Below are 19352 nucleotides of genomic sequence, written 5' to 3'. Positions count from 1 at the left end.
AGAAAATGGACTGGTCATCTCAAAGTTCAAGAGCAAACTCCTGACCACAGCCTGCTCAGGCTGCGGCGGCTGACCCTGCCCCTCCCCTGCCTCCGTCACACTGCTGTCCACTGGCTGAGGCCTCCACGGTCTCTCTCTGGTCCTCACACACACCCTCCCCACCACAGGGCTCCCTCTGCACAGAAATGTCTGTGTGGTTCCTCTCTTGGCTGGGGCTCAAGCTCCCCGGAGCTCAGGGATGCCCTCCCAGGAGATCAAACCCTCCCATTCCTTGTCCTGCCCAGCCCCGGCACTGCCCTTGGAGCACGCCCTGCAGGTGGCCACGTGTATTAACATTTGTCTCTCCCGTGGACGCAAGCCCCTAGGGGCCTGGGTCCTTGTGTTTTCACGGCCTGTCTCCGGTCCCTGGCACACAGCAGGTGCTTGCTAAATACTTTGCAACTTCATTCTTAATTCTGTCCAGCTGCTGCTTCTCTGACTTCCTGTGGGAGGGACCTGGGAGAATACCCCCTCACGGGTCAGGGATTCCTGGTTTCCAGCCTCCACTTCCTACCTGGAGCCATCCACCCCCCACCCAGGGCTCAGCTCCCAGGCCAGCTCTCAGCCTTGGAGCCCAGCAGTGAGCAGGGCCCATCCTCTCTCCGCTGGAAGCCACGGCCCAACACAGCAGTCTGCCTCAAGCCCAGGTGCCAGCCTGGGGGTCAGGCAGGCCCCACCTAGGAGGACCCTCGTCTTTAGACCCTGCCACAGGATTCCTCTGATGCCGAGCGCCGGCCTCGACACAGCAGCTCTGCCCTGGACCCCGGCTCTCGGTCCTGGAGCTCCTGAGACTGCACCAGGTCACTGCGTCCCCAGAGCAGAGACTCACGACGCGTGCTGCTTGCACGGGCACATTACAAAGTGTGGAGCGAGAAGCGGCCCCACAGCCAAATACAGTGATCAGCGACCTCAATGGGCTTCCTTGCCGTGGGACTTACCAGAGCCTTGGTGCGCTGGGGGCTTTGAGACCTGCAAAGGCAAGGGTGGTGACAGCCTGCAGGGCTCCCCAAGTGCAGCATCACCCCCGACCCTCGCTGGCACCACCTCTTCTGAGGCGCAGGGCGTAGGAACCACTGCTCCCCACCTCGGTCCCTACTACAGACGCCCTGTGCTCACAGGGCTGCCCCACCTCGGGGAGGCACGTTCCTCTCCTGGCCAGAGCCTGAAGGCTCAGGGGATGTGACAAGCTCCCCGGGGGCAAGGGAACCAGGAAACGCAGTCCATGCAGTCACATGGACATTAAGTGCTTCCTGTGTGCCCCACACCCGAAAGGAAAGGGCCTCCCTCGTGCTGGCTGTGGGGTGAGCGCGGCATCGGGTCAGCAGCAAGGCCAAGTCCCAAGCCCATGTCAAGGACAGCAGAATAAGGAGAGGAGCAGCCGGAACACCGGCACCATGGATCCACAACTACGCGCAAGAACTTTCTAGTTTAAGCTGCAGCTATGTTGGCCTTTTTATAACAGCCAAACCAGTGTAATAATTAATAAATAAAAAAGTGGGTGCCCAGGAATAGAGCCCCAGCTGGGAACTGCCGGCTCTCGCACCTGCTGACGGGAACTCCTGCAGGCCCGTGCGACGGCCCCGGCAGAGGCAGACCCGGCTAAAAGTCACCCCGGGGCAGGATTTGGCACAGCAGTCAAGAGACTGCCTGCGACGCCTGCATCCCATTCCAGAGCGCCTGGGTTCAAGTCCCAGCTCCGTGTCCAACTCCAGCTTCCTGCTAACGCGTGCCCTGAGAGGCAGCAGGTGACATGGGCAGGGCGGGGAGTCGGGACGGGAGGAGCTGAGGACGAAGCAACAGCCAAGCCGTGTGCACCGCCCAATCCGTCACTTCACAAGCTGACTCAGCCGGGATGACACTGCCACACCCATTCATTTTTCTTCTTCTAAAAAAAGATTTATTTATTTACTTGAAAGGCAGACTTACAGAGCTAGTAAGAGAGACAGAGCGAGAGCAACTGAGAGAGAGAGAGAGAGAGCGAGGGCGAGAGAGCTAGAGAGTGAGAGAGGTATCTTCCATTCACTGGTTCACCCTCCAAGTGGCCACAACGTCTGGGGTGGGCCAGGCAGAAGCCAGCAGTCTGGAATGTGGTGACAGTGGCCCAAGTATTTGGGCCATCTTCCACTGCTTTCCCGGGCACATTAGCTGGGAGCTGGATCGGCAGAGGAGCAGCCAGACTTGAACAGGCACCCATGTGAGATGCCAGCTTGCAAGCGGCAGCCGAACCTGCTGCACCACAATGCTACTAAGCCTCACTTGACACCAGGCTCCAGGCACCATGACACCTACCTGGAGACCACAAGGTGTGCAACTGGGGTGTCCCATCCCCAGTTCTCTTGGATTTTTTATAAAACATATTTATTTGAGAGGCAGAGTTACAGAGAGAGAGAGAGAGAGTGCGCACAGAGAAAGGTCTCCCATCCGCTGGTTCACTCCCCAAACGGTCACAACAGCTGAAGCTGGGCCAATCTGAAGCCAGGAGCCAGGAGCTTCTTCCTGGTCTCCCACGCAGGTACAGGGGCTCAAGGACTTGGGTCATCTTCTACTGCCATCCCAGGCCACAGCAGAGAGCTGGATGGGAAGAGGGGCAGCTGGGCCTTGCACAGGAGCCTGTATGGGACGCTGGGACTGCAGGCAGAGGCCTAACCTAGCACGCCGCAGCGCCGGCCCTCGCCTTTGGATTTTCAGTCAGGCCCTGCCCTAAGCAGCACCCCCATCCTCTGAGAAGATGCCTCCAGCCTGCGTGGGTGGGATTCTCTCCCTTGTCGCCCTGATACTCACGTCTGAGCGTGCACTATCCTTCTGCCTTTCAATACATCTGACTCTTCTGTTCACGTCTCCCTGTGTTTCCCGTGGGCATTCTCACACGCAGGAGGACAGAAACCTGGACAAAGCTCGGGGGTCTCTCAGAGCCCAGCCAGGGCGCTCCATCCCCAGAGCAGGGGAGACCTGGGTGGACGGCCAGGGCGCTCCATCCCCAGAGCGGGGGAGACCTAGGCGGATGGCCAGGGATCTCCATCCCCACAGGGTTCCTTCCATCCAGGGGGAGACCTAGGCGGAGCTCCTGCTCCTGGCTTTGGCCTGATCCAGCCCTGGCCATCTGGGGAGCGAACCAGCAAATGGAAGATAATCATTCTCCCTCTCTCTCTCCCTCCCTCCCTCCCTATCTTCTTGTCTCTGCATCTCTGTCTCTTTCAAACAGGATGAAAAGAAAAATAAAAGCAGAGGCACTGACCCTACGGTTCCAGCCACTGAGCAGAACCCAAGCTGTTTCTGTGAACGTGGGAGAAAGCGGGATCAGAGGGTCCCAGCCAAACCCCCCAAACAGCCAGGTGCCTCCGCCTGGATCCTCACCCAAATCCTGCTGTGCTGGCTCCCAGTCCCAGGAGCCACTGGGAGAGCTGATCCTGCTCCCCCACCCCTCTTGGGAACAAGCCCCCTCCTTGGCCCCCGCAGGAACAGCGGCTCTGTGTTCCGGGATAGACTTATGTCCAACCCTGGAATCTCCAACAGCTCAGAAGACCTGAAGTCCGTCCACGGCTGCTGCTCTGTCCTTGGACACCTGCCACCCCACTTCCTGTCTCGGTGGCTTCATGGGCGCCCCGGAGCACGGGCAACGGGAAGGGGAGGCCCGGCGAGCGGAGGTGCCAGCGTCAGGACTGACAGCCAGGACACGGTGCTGATTAGGAGCTCGCAATTTGTGAGAATCGTCTCACCAAAGAAACCACAGGCCTGGGCTGAGAAAAGCTTGTGATTGTTTGGTCCCTACGGCTCCCCTCGTTTCTCAAACCCACAGCAGCAGGAAGTGGGCTGGGAGAGCCACGGAGCGTAGGTCAGGCCAGGTTCTCTGACTCCAATTCAGATGAGGTCACGAAGGCGAACGAACAAGGAAGCTCACATCCTGCCCCAACACAGTCGGAAATCACAGAGAACCAGCGGGGGGAGCGAAGGGCCTTAAACCTTAGGGGCACCAGGAGAGCAGCCGGGATGGGAGCCCCATCGTCTGCATTTCTAACCAGCTCCCAGGTGCACAAGCGTAGTGTGGTCTGAGAACCGCAGAGAAGGACCGGGGGCTGCAGAGGGGCCGAGCTAGGAGCTGCTTCCCAGCACGGAAGGGCCTTTGCGATCCCTGCTCGGACTGCGGCCCAGCACTGGCGACCCCATGCTTCTCGCCTCAAATGGGCGTTTTCACTGTGGCTTCCTGTCCCCATTCCACCACTGAGCCTGGGTGTGCAGGTGGAGGGGGCACCGGCAACTTCTCTTTGGTTGAGACGGACGGGCTCACAGGGGCCTGAGAGAGTATGGAGGAAGATGCACACCCTCCCCACCCCGGACCCAGGGCCCTGAGCTTTAGGCCGTCACTGACGAGGACTCGGGCCTGTCTCCCTTGGGGAAAGGCATGTTCCATGCACGTGGAGACAGGTGCAGAGGGACACCTGGGCGGCCAGAGAGGAGGACGGAGGCAGGCCCTGGAAGGCGCTCCCTGACGCCGATTTCCTTGCCTCCTCGCGAAATCCAAGCTTACCCTCCCAGCGGCACCCCTCTCCCAGGCTCCCTTGCACCCAGGCGTGACCAGACACGCCAACTTCCTGGCCATGTCTTTAAAGAAAAGGGATCCCCCACCCAGCCCTTCATCCCTCTTTGCCTTCTTGCCGACTCAGCACACCTGAGACCTGTGCAGAAGCCAAGCGGCCGAGTGACAGAAGGAACGAACCTGGCCCTCAACACCCTGGGGAAGGCTGCCCCGGCTGTCCAGCTCAAGCCAATGCAGTGAGCCTGGACTGCTGAGACCAGAGAGAAGCCAAAAGCAAGAGACAAAGCAGGCGGAGGCACCCCCAAAACTTTAGGTCATAGGGCACAAGCCCCGACTTCAGCCACATCTGCCCCGAAGCACTTCTGATGCTGCCTGGACGTAGGAGGGCACCTCGGAGCTTCTGGAGGGGCAAGGTCCGGCCCAGTGCTGCAGACACCAGGTAGGAGGACCATACCTCACACTGCAGTGCCCGGGTTCGATTCCCAGTTCTGGCTCCTGACTCCAGACAGCTTCCCGCTAAGGCAGATCCTGGGAGGCCAGGGCGATGACTCGAGGAACTTGGTTCCTGCCACCCCCGTGGGAGGCCTAGATTAAGTCCCCATCCTTGCAGGCACTTGGGGAGTGAGCCAGTGGATGGAAATTTTATTGGCTCCCTCTCTCCCTCTCTCTCTCTCTCTTGCTCTTAAAAAAGAAATATATTGGGGCTGGCGCTGTGGCGCAGTGGCTTAATGCCCTGGCCTGCAGTGCTGGCATCCCATATAGCCACGGGTTCAAGACCCAGCTGCTCCACTTCCAATCCAGCTCTCTGCTGTGGCCTGGGAAAGCAGTAGAAGACGGCCCAAATGCGTGGGCCCCTGCACCCACGTGGGAGACCCAGAAGAAGCTCCTGGCTCTTGGCTTCGGATCGGCGCAGCTCCAGCCATTGCGGTCATCTGGGGAGTGAACAATGGATGGAAGACCTCTCTCTCTCTCTCTCTCTCTCTCACTCTCTCTCTGCCTCTCCTCTCTCTGTGTAACTCTGACTTTCAAATAAATAAATAAATCTTTAAAAAAAAATTGTGGAAAAGAAAAGCAAATGATAAGTGTATTCTGGTACAACAAAACTTTGAAACCCAAACAGCTTTTTCATAAAATGTATTTTTCTTGATCTTTTTGAAGACCCCTTCATATGCATGGATTTAAAAAAAAAAAATTCTGTACCAAAGTAAACTTTTTTTTTCACTTCCATTTTCCATGTACTCTTAGATGAATGCTCTCCATTTTCTTCCTGGGACAAGCTGGAAACCCAGCCAGGCTACAGCTCCCCACGTCCCGTGACCCACATGCGATCCCAGCCAGGCTACAGCTCCCCACGTCCCGTGACCCACACGCGATCCCAGCCAGGCTACAGCTCCCCACGTCCTGTGACCCACACGCTGGGAGCTGTGGTTCTCATCAGAGCGCACCAGCCCCGGCCTGCCGTCACCAGGACCTTGGCCTCGGCCCCTTCTTACCCTGAGGATTTCTTTATTCTTGTGCCTCCCCTTCCTTCCCAGAACCTGGGCTCCTTGGTTAGCCAATCCCCTACTCACAAGGCAGGAAGCTACCCAGTCGGCACCTATCTAAATTCTTCATTTTTTTTAAAAGATGTATTGATTTATTGAAAGGGAGAGACAGAGGGAGAAAGATCTTCCACCTAGTAGTTCATTTCCCAAATGGCCACAACGTCCCCAAGGCCCAAGCCAGGAGCCAGGAACTCCATGCTGGTCTCCTGCAGAGGTGACAGGGACCCCAGTATCCGGGCCATCACCTGCTGGCCCCCTGTGCATGAGCAGGACACTGGGTTGGGAGTGGAGGTGCAGGCAGAACTGGAGCCCAGGCAATGCCAGAGCCACAGGCGGCAGCTGAACTTAACCAGCGGCACCACACGCAGAAAAATAAAAAAGAAGTGGTAGGCAGAAAAGGGTTCTCAAAGTGGTTAACAAGCAATCTTAAGGGAATAAAAGAGAAATGATGCTTAGCGGAAGGGCCAGAGAAGCAAAAGGCTTTGGCCATCTGGAAAACATGATCAAAATGCAACCCAGATGCTCATTCTCACCTCCAAAAGTGGTGGGCATTTATATCCCAATTTTCCCTGATTTTAGAACAACACAAGAGACAGAAAGGGGAAGTGGCCTGTCGGAGGACTCCAGGGCCCAGAACAGGTGAGCCGGCCTCAGCCTCTCTTCTTCATGTTTCGGTTTTTTTTGTCTTTTATTATTATTATTATTTATTTCAGAGGCAGAGGGGGAGAGACGAGAGAGATGGTGAAGGAAAGGCAATCAAAGGGAGCCCCCACTCAGGGGTTTACTCCGCAGAAGTTGGCAAGGACCCCTGGGCAGCCAGGATATTTTTTTTTTTTTGAGATTTTATTTTATTTATTTGAAAGGCAGAGTTATAGAGAGGGAGAGACAGTGAAATCGTCTGGTTCACTCCCCAGCGCAGGGACTGGGACAGGCTGAAGCCAAAGCCAGGAGCTTCATCCAGGTCTCCCACATGGGCGCGAAGGCCCAAGCACTTGGGCCATCTTCTGCTGCTTTCTCAGGTACGTGAGTAGGGAGGGGGGTTTGATGTGAACATGGGACATCAGCGATGTAGGCAGCAGCTTAACCCATTCCGCCACAGCGCCGGCCCCGGGGCAGGACCTTAATCCAGGTCTTCCATGTGGACGACAGGGGCCAGCGCAGGCACTGAACCCAGGCACTCCCATGTGGGATGCTGGCATCTCAACCATCACGCTCAGGCAGCTTTAACCAACAGGGCAGAGCCATGGGGAAGAGGAACAGAGGTCCGGGGGACAGAAGAGAGGGCAGGCTGGCTGGATCTGAGGACCGTTCTCAGCGGCAGGGGCTGGGAAAAACCAAGCACCAGGGCTCTGGACCCAGACCCCGGGCCACTTCCCCTTTCTCGTCCTCGTTCCTCGGGGGTGGGGGGAGAGGGAGCTGCTCAGAGTCCCCCCGCCCCCCCACCTGCCAACTCCTGCCCCGTGGAACATGCTCGCTGTGGGTGCTGAGACGAGTGTGTTCTTCAAGTCTCACACGCTATCTGGTCAACCCCAACGTGTCTTCTAAGAATCCGTTCCAGATTAGTCAGCAAGCAGCTCTGACGCCACGGGAGAGTGGGCGTGTCCAACAAGGCCTCTGTCTCTGCTTGCAGGTGTCATTGAGTGCCGCGTGACATCTCAGCCCACCCCACGGGGGCCAAAGAGGGGCCAGTGCGGGCCTCAGCCTGCCATCCCCCTCCCCAGCCCAGCAGGAACCACGCCCCTAGCTACTGACAGCACTCTGCCGGGGGCTCCTCCTCTCCCCAGCCCCCTTCTGCCCTCCTTCTGGACCCCTGGAAGACCCCTGGGGGGTCAGGCTCCAATCCTTCCCAGGATCTGCCACGTCAGCCTCCAGGGACAGAGGCCACAGCTGGGCAGAGCCCAGCCAGGCAGCTGTCAGTCACACCGACCAACCACAACCATGTGCTGGCTGTGATGCTGAGTGCAAGGCATGATGACTGGCCCTGGGGGCTCTGTGTCAGCCCACCCAACCCCCTCATGGGACTTAGGCAGGGACTCAGGCCCAAAACCAGGCCTGGGCCTCACCACTTTGCTGTAGACTCTGGCTGACCAGGATAAGGACTCGACCTTGGCGCAAGGGAGAAGGGGACCCAAGACTCAGAACAGGGCAGGCCAGAGTCAGAGCAGCCCACCCACTCTGTCTGAGGAACATGGTGTGCTCGGGAGGCCAGACAGAAGCCTGGGGGAGGTGCTGATAATATGATATGAATATTAATCAAAACTTAAAACATGGGAGCTGGCGCTATGGCATAACAGGCTAAGCCTCCACCCGTGGTGCCAGCATCCCACATGGGCACTGGTTCAAGTCCCAGCTGCTTCACTTCCGATCCAGCTTTCTACTATGACCTGGGAAAGCTGGAAAGTGGAAGACGGCCCAAGTGCTTAGGCCTCTGCACCCACGTGGGAGACCCAGAGGCAGCTCCCGGCTCCTGGCTTCCGATTGGCCCAGCTTTGGCCGTAGTGACCATCTGGGGAGCAAATCAGGGGATGGACGACCTCTCTCTTCTCTCTCTCTCCCTGTCTGTAACTCTGCCTCTCAGATAGATAAATAAATCTTTTTTTTTTTTTGGACAGGCAGAGTGGACAGTGAGAGAGAGAGAGAGAAAAAAGTCTTCCTTTGCCGTTGGTTCACCCTCCAATGGCCTCCACGGCCGGCGCGCTGTGGCCGGCGCACCGTGCTGATCCGAAGCCAGGAGCCAGGTGCTTCTCCTGGTCTCCCATGGGGTGCAGGGCCCAAGCACTTGGGCCATCCTCCACTGCCCTCCCGGGCCACAGCAGAGAGCTGGCCTGGAAGAGGGGCAACCGGGACAGAATCCGGTGCCCCGACCGGGACTAGAACCCGGTGTGCCGGCGCTGCAAGGCAGAGGATTAGCCTATTGAGCCGCAGCACCGGCCAGATAAATAAATCTTTAAAAAAAAATCTTTAAAAAAATAATAAAACTTAAAATGCACACCCATTCCAATGCTAGAAAGCTATCTTATGGCTACACTCACACGTGTGCAAAACAGAGTGTGTGTGCTCAAGTGTGTGTGCACAACACTACAGAAAAGAAAGACTAGAAGCAACTAAAACAGCTGTCAAGAGGAAGCAATTTAAACAAACCAGGTGCTGGACACGGTGCTGAGACGTCGGCACCCCGCGCCACAGGGCCTGGGTTGGATTCCCTCTCCTGACTTCAGTTCCTGCTAGAGTAGACTTTCACAGACAGTGGTGGCTCCTGCTCCCAAGCGGGAGACGCGGGCTGGGAGTCCAGCTTCAGCCTAGTCCCGGCTGGTGCAGGGATCTGGGAAATGAATGAACTGACGGGAATTCTGCCTCTCTCGCTTTCTTTCTCTCTCTCTCTCTGCCTCTCAATTAAGAAACAAAATAGGGCCCGGTGCTGTGGCAAAGTGGGTAAAGCTGCCACCTGCAGTGCCCGTATCCCATATGGGTGCCAGTTCGAGTCCCTGCTACTCCACTTCCCATCCAGCTCTCTGCTATGGCCTGGGAAAGCAGTGGAAGATGGCCCAAGTGTTTGGGCCCCCGCACCCATGTAGGAGACCCAGAAGAAGCTCCTGGTTCCTGGGTTTGGATCGGCACAGCTCCGGCCGTTGCGGCCATTTGGGAGTGAACCAGTGGAATGGAAGGCCTCTCTCTCTCTGCCTCTGCCTCTCTGTAACTCTGGCTTTCAAACAAGTAAATAATTCTTTAAACAACAAAAACAAAAGCGAAAGCCATGCGGCTGCACGACAGTCTCCAAGACCTGTTGCTGCTTGGAGAGAAACACACAAGTGTGCACGTGCTCGGCTGCCTCTTGCACAACAGAGGGGCTGTGGATCCAAAGTGCGTGCCACGCAGTCAGGCCGAGCACGAACCGTGGAGAGCGCGCGCTTCCTGATGCAAAATGAGGAACAGGAAGGCAACCTGAGTCATTTCTTTTCCTTTTTTTTTTTTTTTTTTTTTTCGTTATGGAATAGTGGAGTTTTTAAAATTTCTATTTCGTTGTTTTTGAAAGAGGAACCCCAAATGCGAAGTGCACAAAAGGATTTATAAGAAAGCCTCCCTCCCCCATGTGTTCCCTGGCACCCGGGTCCCTCCCCACGGGCACCACGGTTGGGTGGGAAGCCTGGGGAAGGGGGCGGTGCCCAGGCAGCTGCCCGGGAGCCACTCACAGTCCAGCAGGATCTGGGCGGCGCGGTAGAGCTGCAGCCGGCGCAGGAGGTCCACGAGCTGCTGCACGGTGGCCTGGCGCATGCTCCACCACCACAGCAGTTCCCGGGTGATGCTCACGCCCTGCACCCGCTCCAGCGACTTGATCTTCCGCAGCTGCGTCAGGTCAGGGATCACGTAGGAGGCTGCGGGGCGAGCGAGAAGACCGGGCTTAGAGGCACGGGGGCAGTCCCTCCGCGAGCGCGTCCCACCACACCCTCCCAGGGTAGGACGCGGATCCTGCTACCAGCTGCGGGCTGGGACCCCTGTTACTGCACTTCCGCTGGTGTAGCTGCCTGACCGGTGAGAACTGAGACTCACCCAGCCAGCCTGCTTCATGCACTGTCACATCTCCAGAATCCAGGCCCACACCTGGCACAGGGTGGGCGCCAGGGCAAGGGGGAGGCGAGTGGAGCACCCAGAAGACGATTTTTTAAAAGATTTTATGTATTATTTTAGAAGACTTACAGAGATGGGGAATGGGGGAGAGACAGAGGGAGAGAGAGAGAGAAAGATCTTCCATCCACTGGTTCACTCCCAGATGGCTGCAACGGCCACAGCTGGAACAGGCCGAAGCGAGGAGCCAGGCGCTTTATCTGGGTCTCCCACATGGGTGACAGGGGCCCAGACACTCAGGCCATCTTCTGCTGCTTTCCCAGGCCATCAGCAGGAAGCTGGATCAGAAGTGGAGCAGCTGGGACATGAACTGCCCCCCACCGTGAGCCAGGATACAAAATTTAAGGAGGCACTCCCTCTCAGGGCTACTCTTGCACTTACAAGGCCCCGAGAATAAGTGCCAAGACCCTCTGAGTCCTAGCCCTGTGGGGAAACTCAGTAAGACTCAACCAATGAATGAGCCCAGGCCTCGCCCCCTCACCAAGCACCATGCCAGTGCCGAGGTACTAGACAACATTTGCAGGAGCCACCACTGGCAATAATAAAAGCACCGCATTGCTTCTTCTTACTCTACCTCACACGAATGGTTGCTCCCTAAAGAAAAAAAGGGGCCAGCGCTGTGGCGTCGCAGGCCAAGCCTCCACCTGTGGCGCCGGCAGCCCGTACCGGCACTGGTTCCAGCTCCTCTTCCGGTCCAGCTCTCTGCTAATGGCCTGGGGAAGCAGCAGAGGACAGTCCAAGGGCTTGGGCCCCTGCACCCGCGTGGGAGACCCGGAGGAAGCGCCTGACTCCTGGCTTTGGACCGGCGCAGCTCCAGCTGTTGCGGTCATTTGGGGAGTGAACAAGCAGATGAAGACCTTTCTCTCTGTCTCTCCCTCTCTCTCTCTTTCTGTAACTGCTACCTCTCAAATAAGTAAAAATAAAATATTTTTTAACAAAAAGATAAAAAAATTTCAGAGGGGAGAGAAACAAGTCACAGGGCCCTCTACCTGGTGTGGCTGTGGGCATGGCAGCTGCCAGACTGCTGGTGCCTGCAGGCTGCTCTACTTACTAACATTATCCCCGGCGCATTCGTGATGGCTGCAAAGTATCTGAGTTTGCTAAAGGTAGGGAAGTATCTTTTATTTTATTTTATTTTTTTGACAGGCAGTTAGACTGAGAGAGAGACAGAGAGAGAGTTATAGACAGTGAGAGAGAGACAGAGAGAAAGGTCCACTCCACTGGCCCACTCCCCCAATGGCCACCACGGCCAGCGCTGTGCCAATCCGAAGCCAGGAGCCGGGTGCCCCCTCCCAGTCTCCCATGTGGGTGCAGGGACCCAAGGACTTAGGCCATCCTCCGCTGCCTTCCCGGGCCACAGCAAAAAGCTGGACTGGGAGCGGAGCAACCGGGACTAGTGCCCAGCACCCCAACTGGGACTAGAACCCGGGGTGCCGGCGCCGCAGGCAGAGGATTAGCCTAGTGAGCCACGGCGCTGGCTGGGAGGTATCTTTTAACGCTAGGAATAAAAAGGTGACGCTTCGGTGAGAAGTGGCAGAGCAGGGATCTAAGTGGACAGCACGTCCCTCACTCATTCCACAGAACATGGGTCACACCTGCTGTGCGCCAGGGCCTGTCTCAGGGTCTGGAGATGCAGTGCCCAGTGAGCCCCTAGAGCAAGTGCAGGAAACAGAAGCACAGGTGGGCGGAGGCAGGAAGGGCAGCCACGAGCTGGACAACGGGCTGCGGACCGCGGAGTCCGGACGGGTGTGGGGACAGAATGTGCCCCGGGCAGTGGGACAGCGTCCTGCAGAGAGAGACCCTGCAGCAGCAGGGCCCCCTGGGAATGGAAAGAGTCTCAGCTGCAGTTTAGTCACTGGAAAGTCCAGGCCAGATTCCTGGTCAGGGGGTGACGTCAGCCAGGCCGGGGCGGCTTCCAGCGGAGGGCACTGAGGAAGAGGAAGGAACTGCTTTCCTGCACACCTCCCGCCCCCGGGGGCATGATGTCACGGGGAAACAGAGGCCACCACGGCCACGGAAAACTAGGCCACGGCCCCGACCCTCCGAGGGCCACGCATCGCTCATAACCCAAGGGAACAAGAGTCAGGGTCTGGCCAGCTGAGTTCCAGGAAGGCGACCCAAGACGGGTCATGGGCACAGGCCCACGAGCATCTATCTGTGGCACAGGATTAAGACAGGGTCGGAACGAGACAGAGATCACGGCGGCGGTGAGTCACTGCCTCTCTATGGAGGCTCACCATTCTGTTAGCACCGACAGGTGCGTGGTGGAGCAGTCCTGGTGGGACATTCGGGAATCAGAAGTTCAAAGTCCCCACGATCTCTCCCCTTGGAAGACCCCAAGAAAACCACAGGTTGCGTTTGGCGCCTCATCTTCTAGACTTTCCTCTACAGATAAAACCCATGCGCCTTTGTCAGCAGGGCTCCGGAGGACAGACCCTGGGATTCCAGGGCCTGGGTTCAAATCCTCGCCCTGCAGCTTAGCTTCTGTGCATTTGGGGAGGGCCTGTTACGTCTCCCCAAGCCTCGGCTTCCTCATCTACCAAACAGGGATGGCAGCAACACTGCTTCAGAGGTGCTCGGCAGATCCGAAGAGTCAGGGCTCGGCACACTGGAAACACCAGGTATGTGCTGGCTCTACGTGTCAGGCAAGCCACAACAGTGGGAACCTGTTTTATCCCGTGGTAAAACACGGAGACCACAACTCCAAGTCTCTGCTTTCAGATTCTGTAGGAAGTCACCGGTGGCAGTGGGAACCACTGCCCATCTTCCAAAAGTCCTGCAGACAAGAGTCGACACAGCTTCCCGCACTACCTGTCCCAAGGCCAAGTTCGCCTTCGGGAAGTAAGAGACTCCTCCCCAGTCCCCAGGACTCTGTAGAGGTCCCACAACAACTCTGCAGGGGTGGATTACAGAGCAGGAGGTTAAAGGCTCAGAGAGAGGCCATCGCGGCTGACACTGTGGCACGCACAAGGTACCACCATCACCTGCAGCGCCAGCATCCCATATGGGTGCTGGCTCCTGTCCCCGCTGCTCCACTTCTGATCCGGCTCCCTGCAAATGGGCTGGGAAAAGCAGCAGAAGTTGGCCCAAGTGTTTGGGACCCTGCTACTCACATAAGAGACCCAGAAGAAGCTCCTGGCTTCTGGCTCCGGCCTGGCCTAGCCCTGGCCATTGCAGTCACTTGGGGAACTGGCTCCCACATGGGATGCTGGCACTGTAGGCAGCGGCTTTGCCTGTTATGCCACAGCGCCAGCCCCAAATAAATAAATTAAAAAAAAAAAAAAAAAAAAAAAACAGAAAGAAGCTGTCACTTGCCTGAAGCCACACAGCCAGGCAGAGACAAAGCAAAGGAGCCCCTGCCGGCGCCACTCTGAACACTGGGGCAGGGGGAAGCCATAAGAAACCCTCCTTCCAGGGCCCAGAAACACTCCGGGACTCTTTTCCCAGAAGGCAAAAGTGGATGGGACGCGCTCAGGGAAGCAGGAGGCAGCCGGCAGGTGTCCCACCCAAGGCAGCGGGCACACCTGGGGCTGGGGCATCCCTGGACTTCTGCGTTCCTCCCTCACCCCACACCCTCCCCTCCAGGACCACAGTCAGCTGGCAGGGACTTTTTCATGACAGTGACTCAGCACAGCACGGCCGGCTCCTGGGCCAGCGACCCCGGAGCAGACACGGCCCACCTGGGCTCAAAGTGGGCCCCTGCCCCATACCCTCAGCATTCCTGGCCCTTCAGTTCATTCCTCAGGTGCATGCTAAGTGCCCACCGCACCTGGCCTGGGCTCGCTCGGGGAACACAGGGGTGACCTACACAGGTGAGGTCCCTGGGAGAGACAGGTGCAAACCGATGGGGCCAGAGAGCAGCAGGGCGCAGGGCGCAGGAGAGGGCTCCCCAACAAGGTGGCAGGACCAAGGTAGAAGGAATAATACCCCCAAAGACACCCACCTACAACTCCAAGCCCTGCAAACAGCCTGCTGGCCAAGGGGATTCTGCGGGTGGGATCTAGCTAGGGCTCTGAGACGAGGAGACGACCGGGGACTGTCTAGGTCAGCCCTGCGTAACCGCTGAGAGCGTCCACAAGGGAGGAGGAGCACCGGCTTCGGAAGACACAGGAGGGCCGGGCAGCGATCACGAGAGGCGGGACGATGGCCGCAAGCCGGGGGACGACCTCCAGAAAGGCCAGATAACCACACGGCCCTGCTGTGAGCCGGCCAACGTGTGCTGTTGGCTGCAGCAGCAAGACGGTACTAACACGAACCAGCGGCCCAGGCTGACGAATGTCCTAGACAAGGAGAGTAGGAGGAGGCCGGGCGGGTCAGGGGCTGGACCCTGCCACAGCTCCAGTTATGTCCCCAGTCACAAGGGACACCTGTGGGGACTGCATAAACTAGAATCCAGGACCTATGAAGCCAGAGCCTCCAAACGAGAAGCTCAGCGAAGCCCATTGGCGAAATGCCAATCAAAACCACAGTGCGCGGCCGCCTCACACCTGCTCAGGTGGCTGGAGTTTAAGAGACATACGGAGAGGGGTCCCTGCTGTGGTGCTGTAAGTCATGGGGGCCTGTGGCACCATATGGGCGCCAATTTGAGTCATGGCTGCTCCACTTACGATCCAGCTCCCTGCTGGTGGGTTGGGGAAGCAGTGAAGGATGGCCCTAAGTGCTTGGAGCCCTGCACCCGAGTGGGAGACCTGGATGAAGCTCCTGGCTCCTGGCTTCAGATCGGCCCAGCTGTGGCTGTTGCAGCCATTTGGGGAGTGAAGCAGTGGATGGAAGACCACTCTCTCTGTAATTCCCTCCCTCTCTCTGTAATTCCCTCCCTCCCTCTGTAATTCTGCCTCTCAAAACAAACAAATAAATAAATAAATCTTTGAAAGAAAAAAAAAGACAAGTGGAGAAGCCGTGACCCTCACACATGGAGCTGGGGATGCCAAATGGTTCTCCCACCTTGGAGAACAACCTGGCCGCTCCTCAGATGGTTAAACCCACGGCTCCCAGACGGCTCAGGAGCTCTGCTCCCAGGAACCACCCAGGAGAAATGAGACCGCATGTCCACATAAACACTCACTCACGTCTACTCAGACCAGCAGCGTTCACAACAGCCAAACAACGGAAAAACTCAAATGTCCATCCGCAGCTAAACGGATAAATACAATACAGTCTGTCCAGACAACAGAACATCGTTCAGCGTTGAAAACAGGGCCACACGTGTTGTGTGACTCCTTTATGGGAAATGTCTGGCACGGACAGTGCCTCAGGGAGGGGGAATGTGGAGAGGCCGAGACACAACAGCAAAGCCCACAGGGCTTCTTCTGGAGTAACAGAAATGTTGTGATATTGACAATGACAGCGAGTACTCCTCTGTCAATACCCTAAACGCTGTTGGACTGTACTCTACAAACAGGTGAATTCTGGGGCCGGCGCTGTGGCATGGCAGGTAAAGATGCCACCTGCAGTGCCGGCATCCCACATGAGCGCTGGTTCAAGACCCGGCTGCTCCACTTCTGATCCAGCCCTCTGCTGTGGCCTGGGAAAGCAGTGGAATATGGCCCAAGTCCTTGGGCCATTGCATCCACGTGGCAGACCTGAAAGAAGCTCCTGGCTTCAGATTGGTGTAGTTCCAACTGCAGCCATTTGGGGAGTGAACCAGCGGATGGAAAACCTCTCTCTCTCTCTCTCTCTCTCTCTCTCTCTCTCTCTCTCTCTCTCTCTCTCTTTACCTCTCTGTGCCTCTGCCTCTCTGTAATTGCCTCTCAAATAAATAAAGGGGGTGGGGTGGGGATTCTGTTTCAACAAAGCTGGTTGAACAGCAAAGGAAGACCTTTCTCTCTGTCTCTCTCTCTCACTGTCCACTCTGCCTGTCAAAAAAAACAAAAAACAAAAAACAAAAAACAAAGCTGGTTGGTTGGTTGGTTTAATGCCTGGGGACCGCCATCTGAATTCACAACTGAGGGCTAGGCCAGGATGGAAAAGTCTAGAACAAGTCGCCCACACCACTCATGTCCCCTGCCCAGTAAAAATCCAAAGTAGTAGTCACAGCCCACTGCAGCACGTGGAGCCAGGCCAGGCTAGAGAACGAGGGGACAGCTGACACTGTCACAGCCCCCCCCACCCCCACCCCACGATGGGGGGGAGGGACACACCTCCATCCCAGCGTGCTGCCTCCACCATTTCTCCTGGCCTCTCTCACTCGCCCTCTCTCTCACCATACTTAATAAAAATACACATGAGGCCAGCACCGTGGCTCAACAGGCTAATCCTCCGCCTAGCGGCGCCGGCACACCAGGTTCTAGTCCTGGTCGGGGCGCCGGATTCTGTCCCAGTTGATCCTCTTCCAGGCCAGCTCTCTGCTGTGGCCCAGGAGTGCAGTGGAGGATGGCCCAGGTGCTTGGGCCCTGCACCCCATGGGAGACCAGGAGAAGCACCTGGCTCCTGGCTTTGGATCAGCGCAGCGTGCCGGCCACGGCCGCCATTGGGGGGTGAACCAACGGCAAAGGGAAGACCTTTCTGTCTCTCTCTCTCTCTCTCACTGTCCACTCTGCCTGTCAAAAAAAAAAAAAAAATACACATGAAAAGAAAACCCAAATCCATGTCGCTAAGGAATACCGTCTGACAGGGAATGACCGGGCTATGTTCTAGGGGGGGGGGGGGCAGGTTACTCTGTACAACGAGTGCACAAGGCGGTAAGACTCTGGAAAAGATCCACAAGGAAGTCAACGCGCTAAGGGCACACACTAGGAGCATCCTGGCACCCGGCCCTCTGCGGGCGCCCATACCCTAGGAGGGGTTACCCCGGGCCCGAACTGGAGCTCACCCGCTCCCACAGCGCAGGTGCACCTGCGCTGCCGGGGCTGCGACCCTTGGGGCGGGACCTCCAGGGACACCCCCATGGGGCGGCCAGACGGCCGGCCCCCGGCCCGGCGCTCGCCCCCGGCCCCCAGCCGGCCCCCGGCCCAAGCCGACACCCCGACGGGTCCCCTCGGCTTCGGGACCCACCGGCTTTTGCACGAACAACCTAAGCGCCAGACTCACAGCCGCGCTACTGGAGCAGCGGTGCCAGTCGCGCCGGCGCAAACCACAGAAGCTCTTCCTGAGGAAGCCGCGAGCGTCGCCTCCAGTCCGGACGGCGGCCGCCCGCGGACCCCCGCCGCCACCCGCGGCCGCGCCCCCGGCCCGCGCCGAGCCGCGCCGACCCCACCACAGACCCTCGCCCGCGCGGCCCTCACCGAACTGCATCCAGTCCCACTCGTTGAGCGTGTCCATGTTGCGGCACAGGTCGTCCAGCACCCAGGCGGGCAGCTGGTGGATGTAGCAGGGCATGGCAGCGGCCGCCACGGAGCGCAGCGAGCGAGTGCCGGCCCGGCGGGGCCCGCGCGGAGCCCCGCCGGGGTGGGGGCGGGGCCCGGGCCCAGGGGGCGGGGCCGGATGAGCCTAAGCCAGTAAGAGGGGGCCCTGGGCGGGCCAGAGAGGGGCGAGGCCCGGGCGTGGGCGGGGCTGGACGGAGCCTGAGCCAGTAAGGGCGGGCCCTGGGCGGGCCAGAGAGGGGCGAGGCCCGGGCGTGGGCGGGGCTGGACGGAGCCTGAGCCAGTAAGGGCGGGCCCTGGGCGGGCCAGAGAGGAGCGGGGCCGGGCGTGGGCGGGGCCCGAGTGGGGGGCCACTACTGCCCCCCAGCGGCCAGGCTCCCTAATCCACTCTGGGCCCCTGTCCACCCTCGCGTCCAGGGCTGTCCTCACATACACCGTGGGTCACCAACCGCAGGCCATATTGTAGAACTGGGGATCGGGCAGGGCAGAGGGGCCAACAAGGAACGCACTGAACAAGCTCACAATGTGTTGGGCAGTGGTAAGTGTGGGCAGGCTTGTGGCGTGGAGGGACGTGTATCCAACCCCTGTGCGCGGGTTCGAGTCCTGGCTCCGCCTCTGACCCAGCTGCCCGCTGATGTACACCTGGGAGGCGCGCGTGTGATGCTCAAGGCCTCGGGTCGCTGCCCCCACGAGGGGGCTCCTGGCTTCTGCCTGTCCGGTCCTGGCTGTTACAGGTGTTTGGGACTGAACAAGCAAATCAAAATCTGGGTGTGCATCCGATGCTGCCTTTCAAACAAGGAAATAAAAATCTAAAGAAAAACAAAACCGCAATAGACGCCCAGCCCTACCTCCAGAGATCTAACCTGGGTCCCTCGGGGACGGGACTCCCATATTAGCATTTTTTAAAACTTCCTGGAGAACTCTAATCTGTGCAGGGAGGCGAGGGCACGTGGGCTATCAGGAAGCTGGGGCTTGAACGCGGCGGCATACTGATGATGAGAGAATACTAGCAAACTTTCTCCTTTTAATAAAAATGTCTTTTCCTAGTCTTTCTAACAGTATGTGCTCAGAGGCAGAGACAATCAGCACCTTCCTACGTGTCATTCCCGAGAACTGCCACGATCGTTGTGTATGCAGAAGTCACGCTTTGTTTTGTTTTTAAAGATTTATTTATTTGCTATGGCTGGGAAAGCAGTAGAAGATGGCCCAGGTCCTTGGGCCCCTGCACCCACGTGGGAGACCCAGAAGAAGCTCTTAGCTCCTGGTTTCAGATCGGTGCAGCTCTGGCCGTTGTGGCCATCAGGTGAGTGA

The 19352-nt window shown here is 58.0% G+C and overlaps 1 protein-coding gene across 2 annotated transcripts in view; it reads right to left on the bottom strand.

The window, feature by feature from the left end:
* The window catches only part of IRAK2 (interleukin 1 receptor associated kinase 2), a 62816-nt gene extending 44746 nt beyond the window's left edge, over positions 1-18070 (bottom strand). For both annotated transcript variants that reach the window (XR_009866752.1, XM_062200448.1), the window contains exons 1-2: positions 17964-18070; positions 10308-10490 (exon numbers count right to left, since the gene is read on the bottom strand). Coding sequence is in view for 1 of the 2 variants with exons in the window: in XM_062200448.1 (XP_062056432.1) it covers positions 10308-10490; positions 17964-18057 (277 nt within the window). In the remaining variant the exon portion in view is untranslated. The remainder of the gene's footprint in view (positions 1-10307; positions 10491-17963) is intronic.
* Between the last annotated feature and the right edge of the window lie 1282 nt (positions 18071-19352).

The sequence above is a fragment of the Lepus europaeus genome, chromosome 9, assembly GCF_033115175.1.
Source record: "Lepus europaeus isolate LE1 chromosome 9, mLepTim1.pri, whole genome shotgun sequence".
Taxonomy (NCBI): domain Eukaryota; kingdom Metazoa; phylum Chordata; class Mammalia; order Lagomorpha; family Leporidae; genus Lepus; species Lepus europaeus.
The sequence above is the reverse complement of the archived record's forward strand: the minus strand, read 5'-3'. Positions and strand labels throughout refer to the sequence as shown.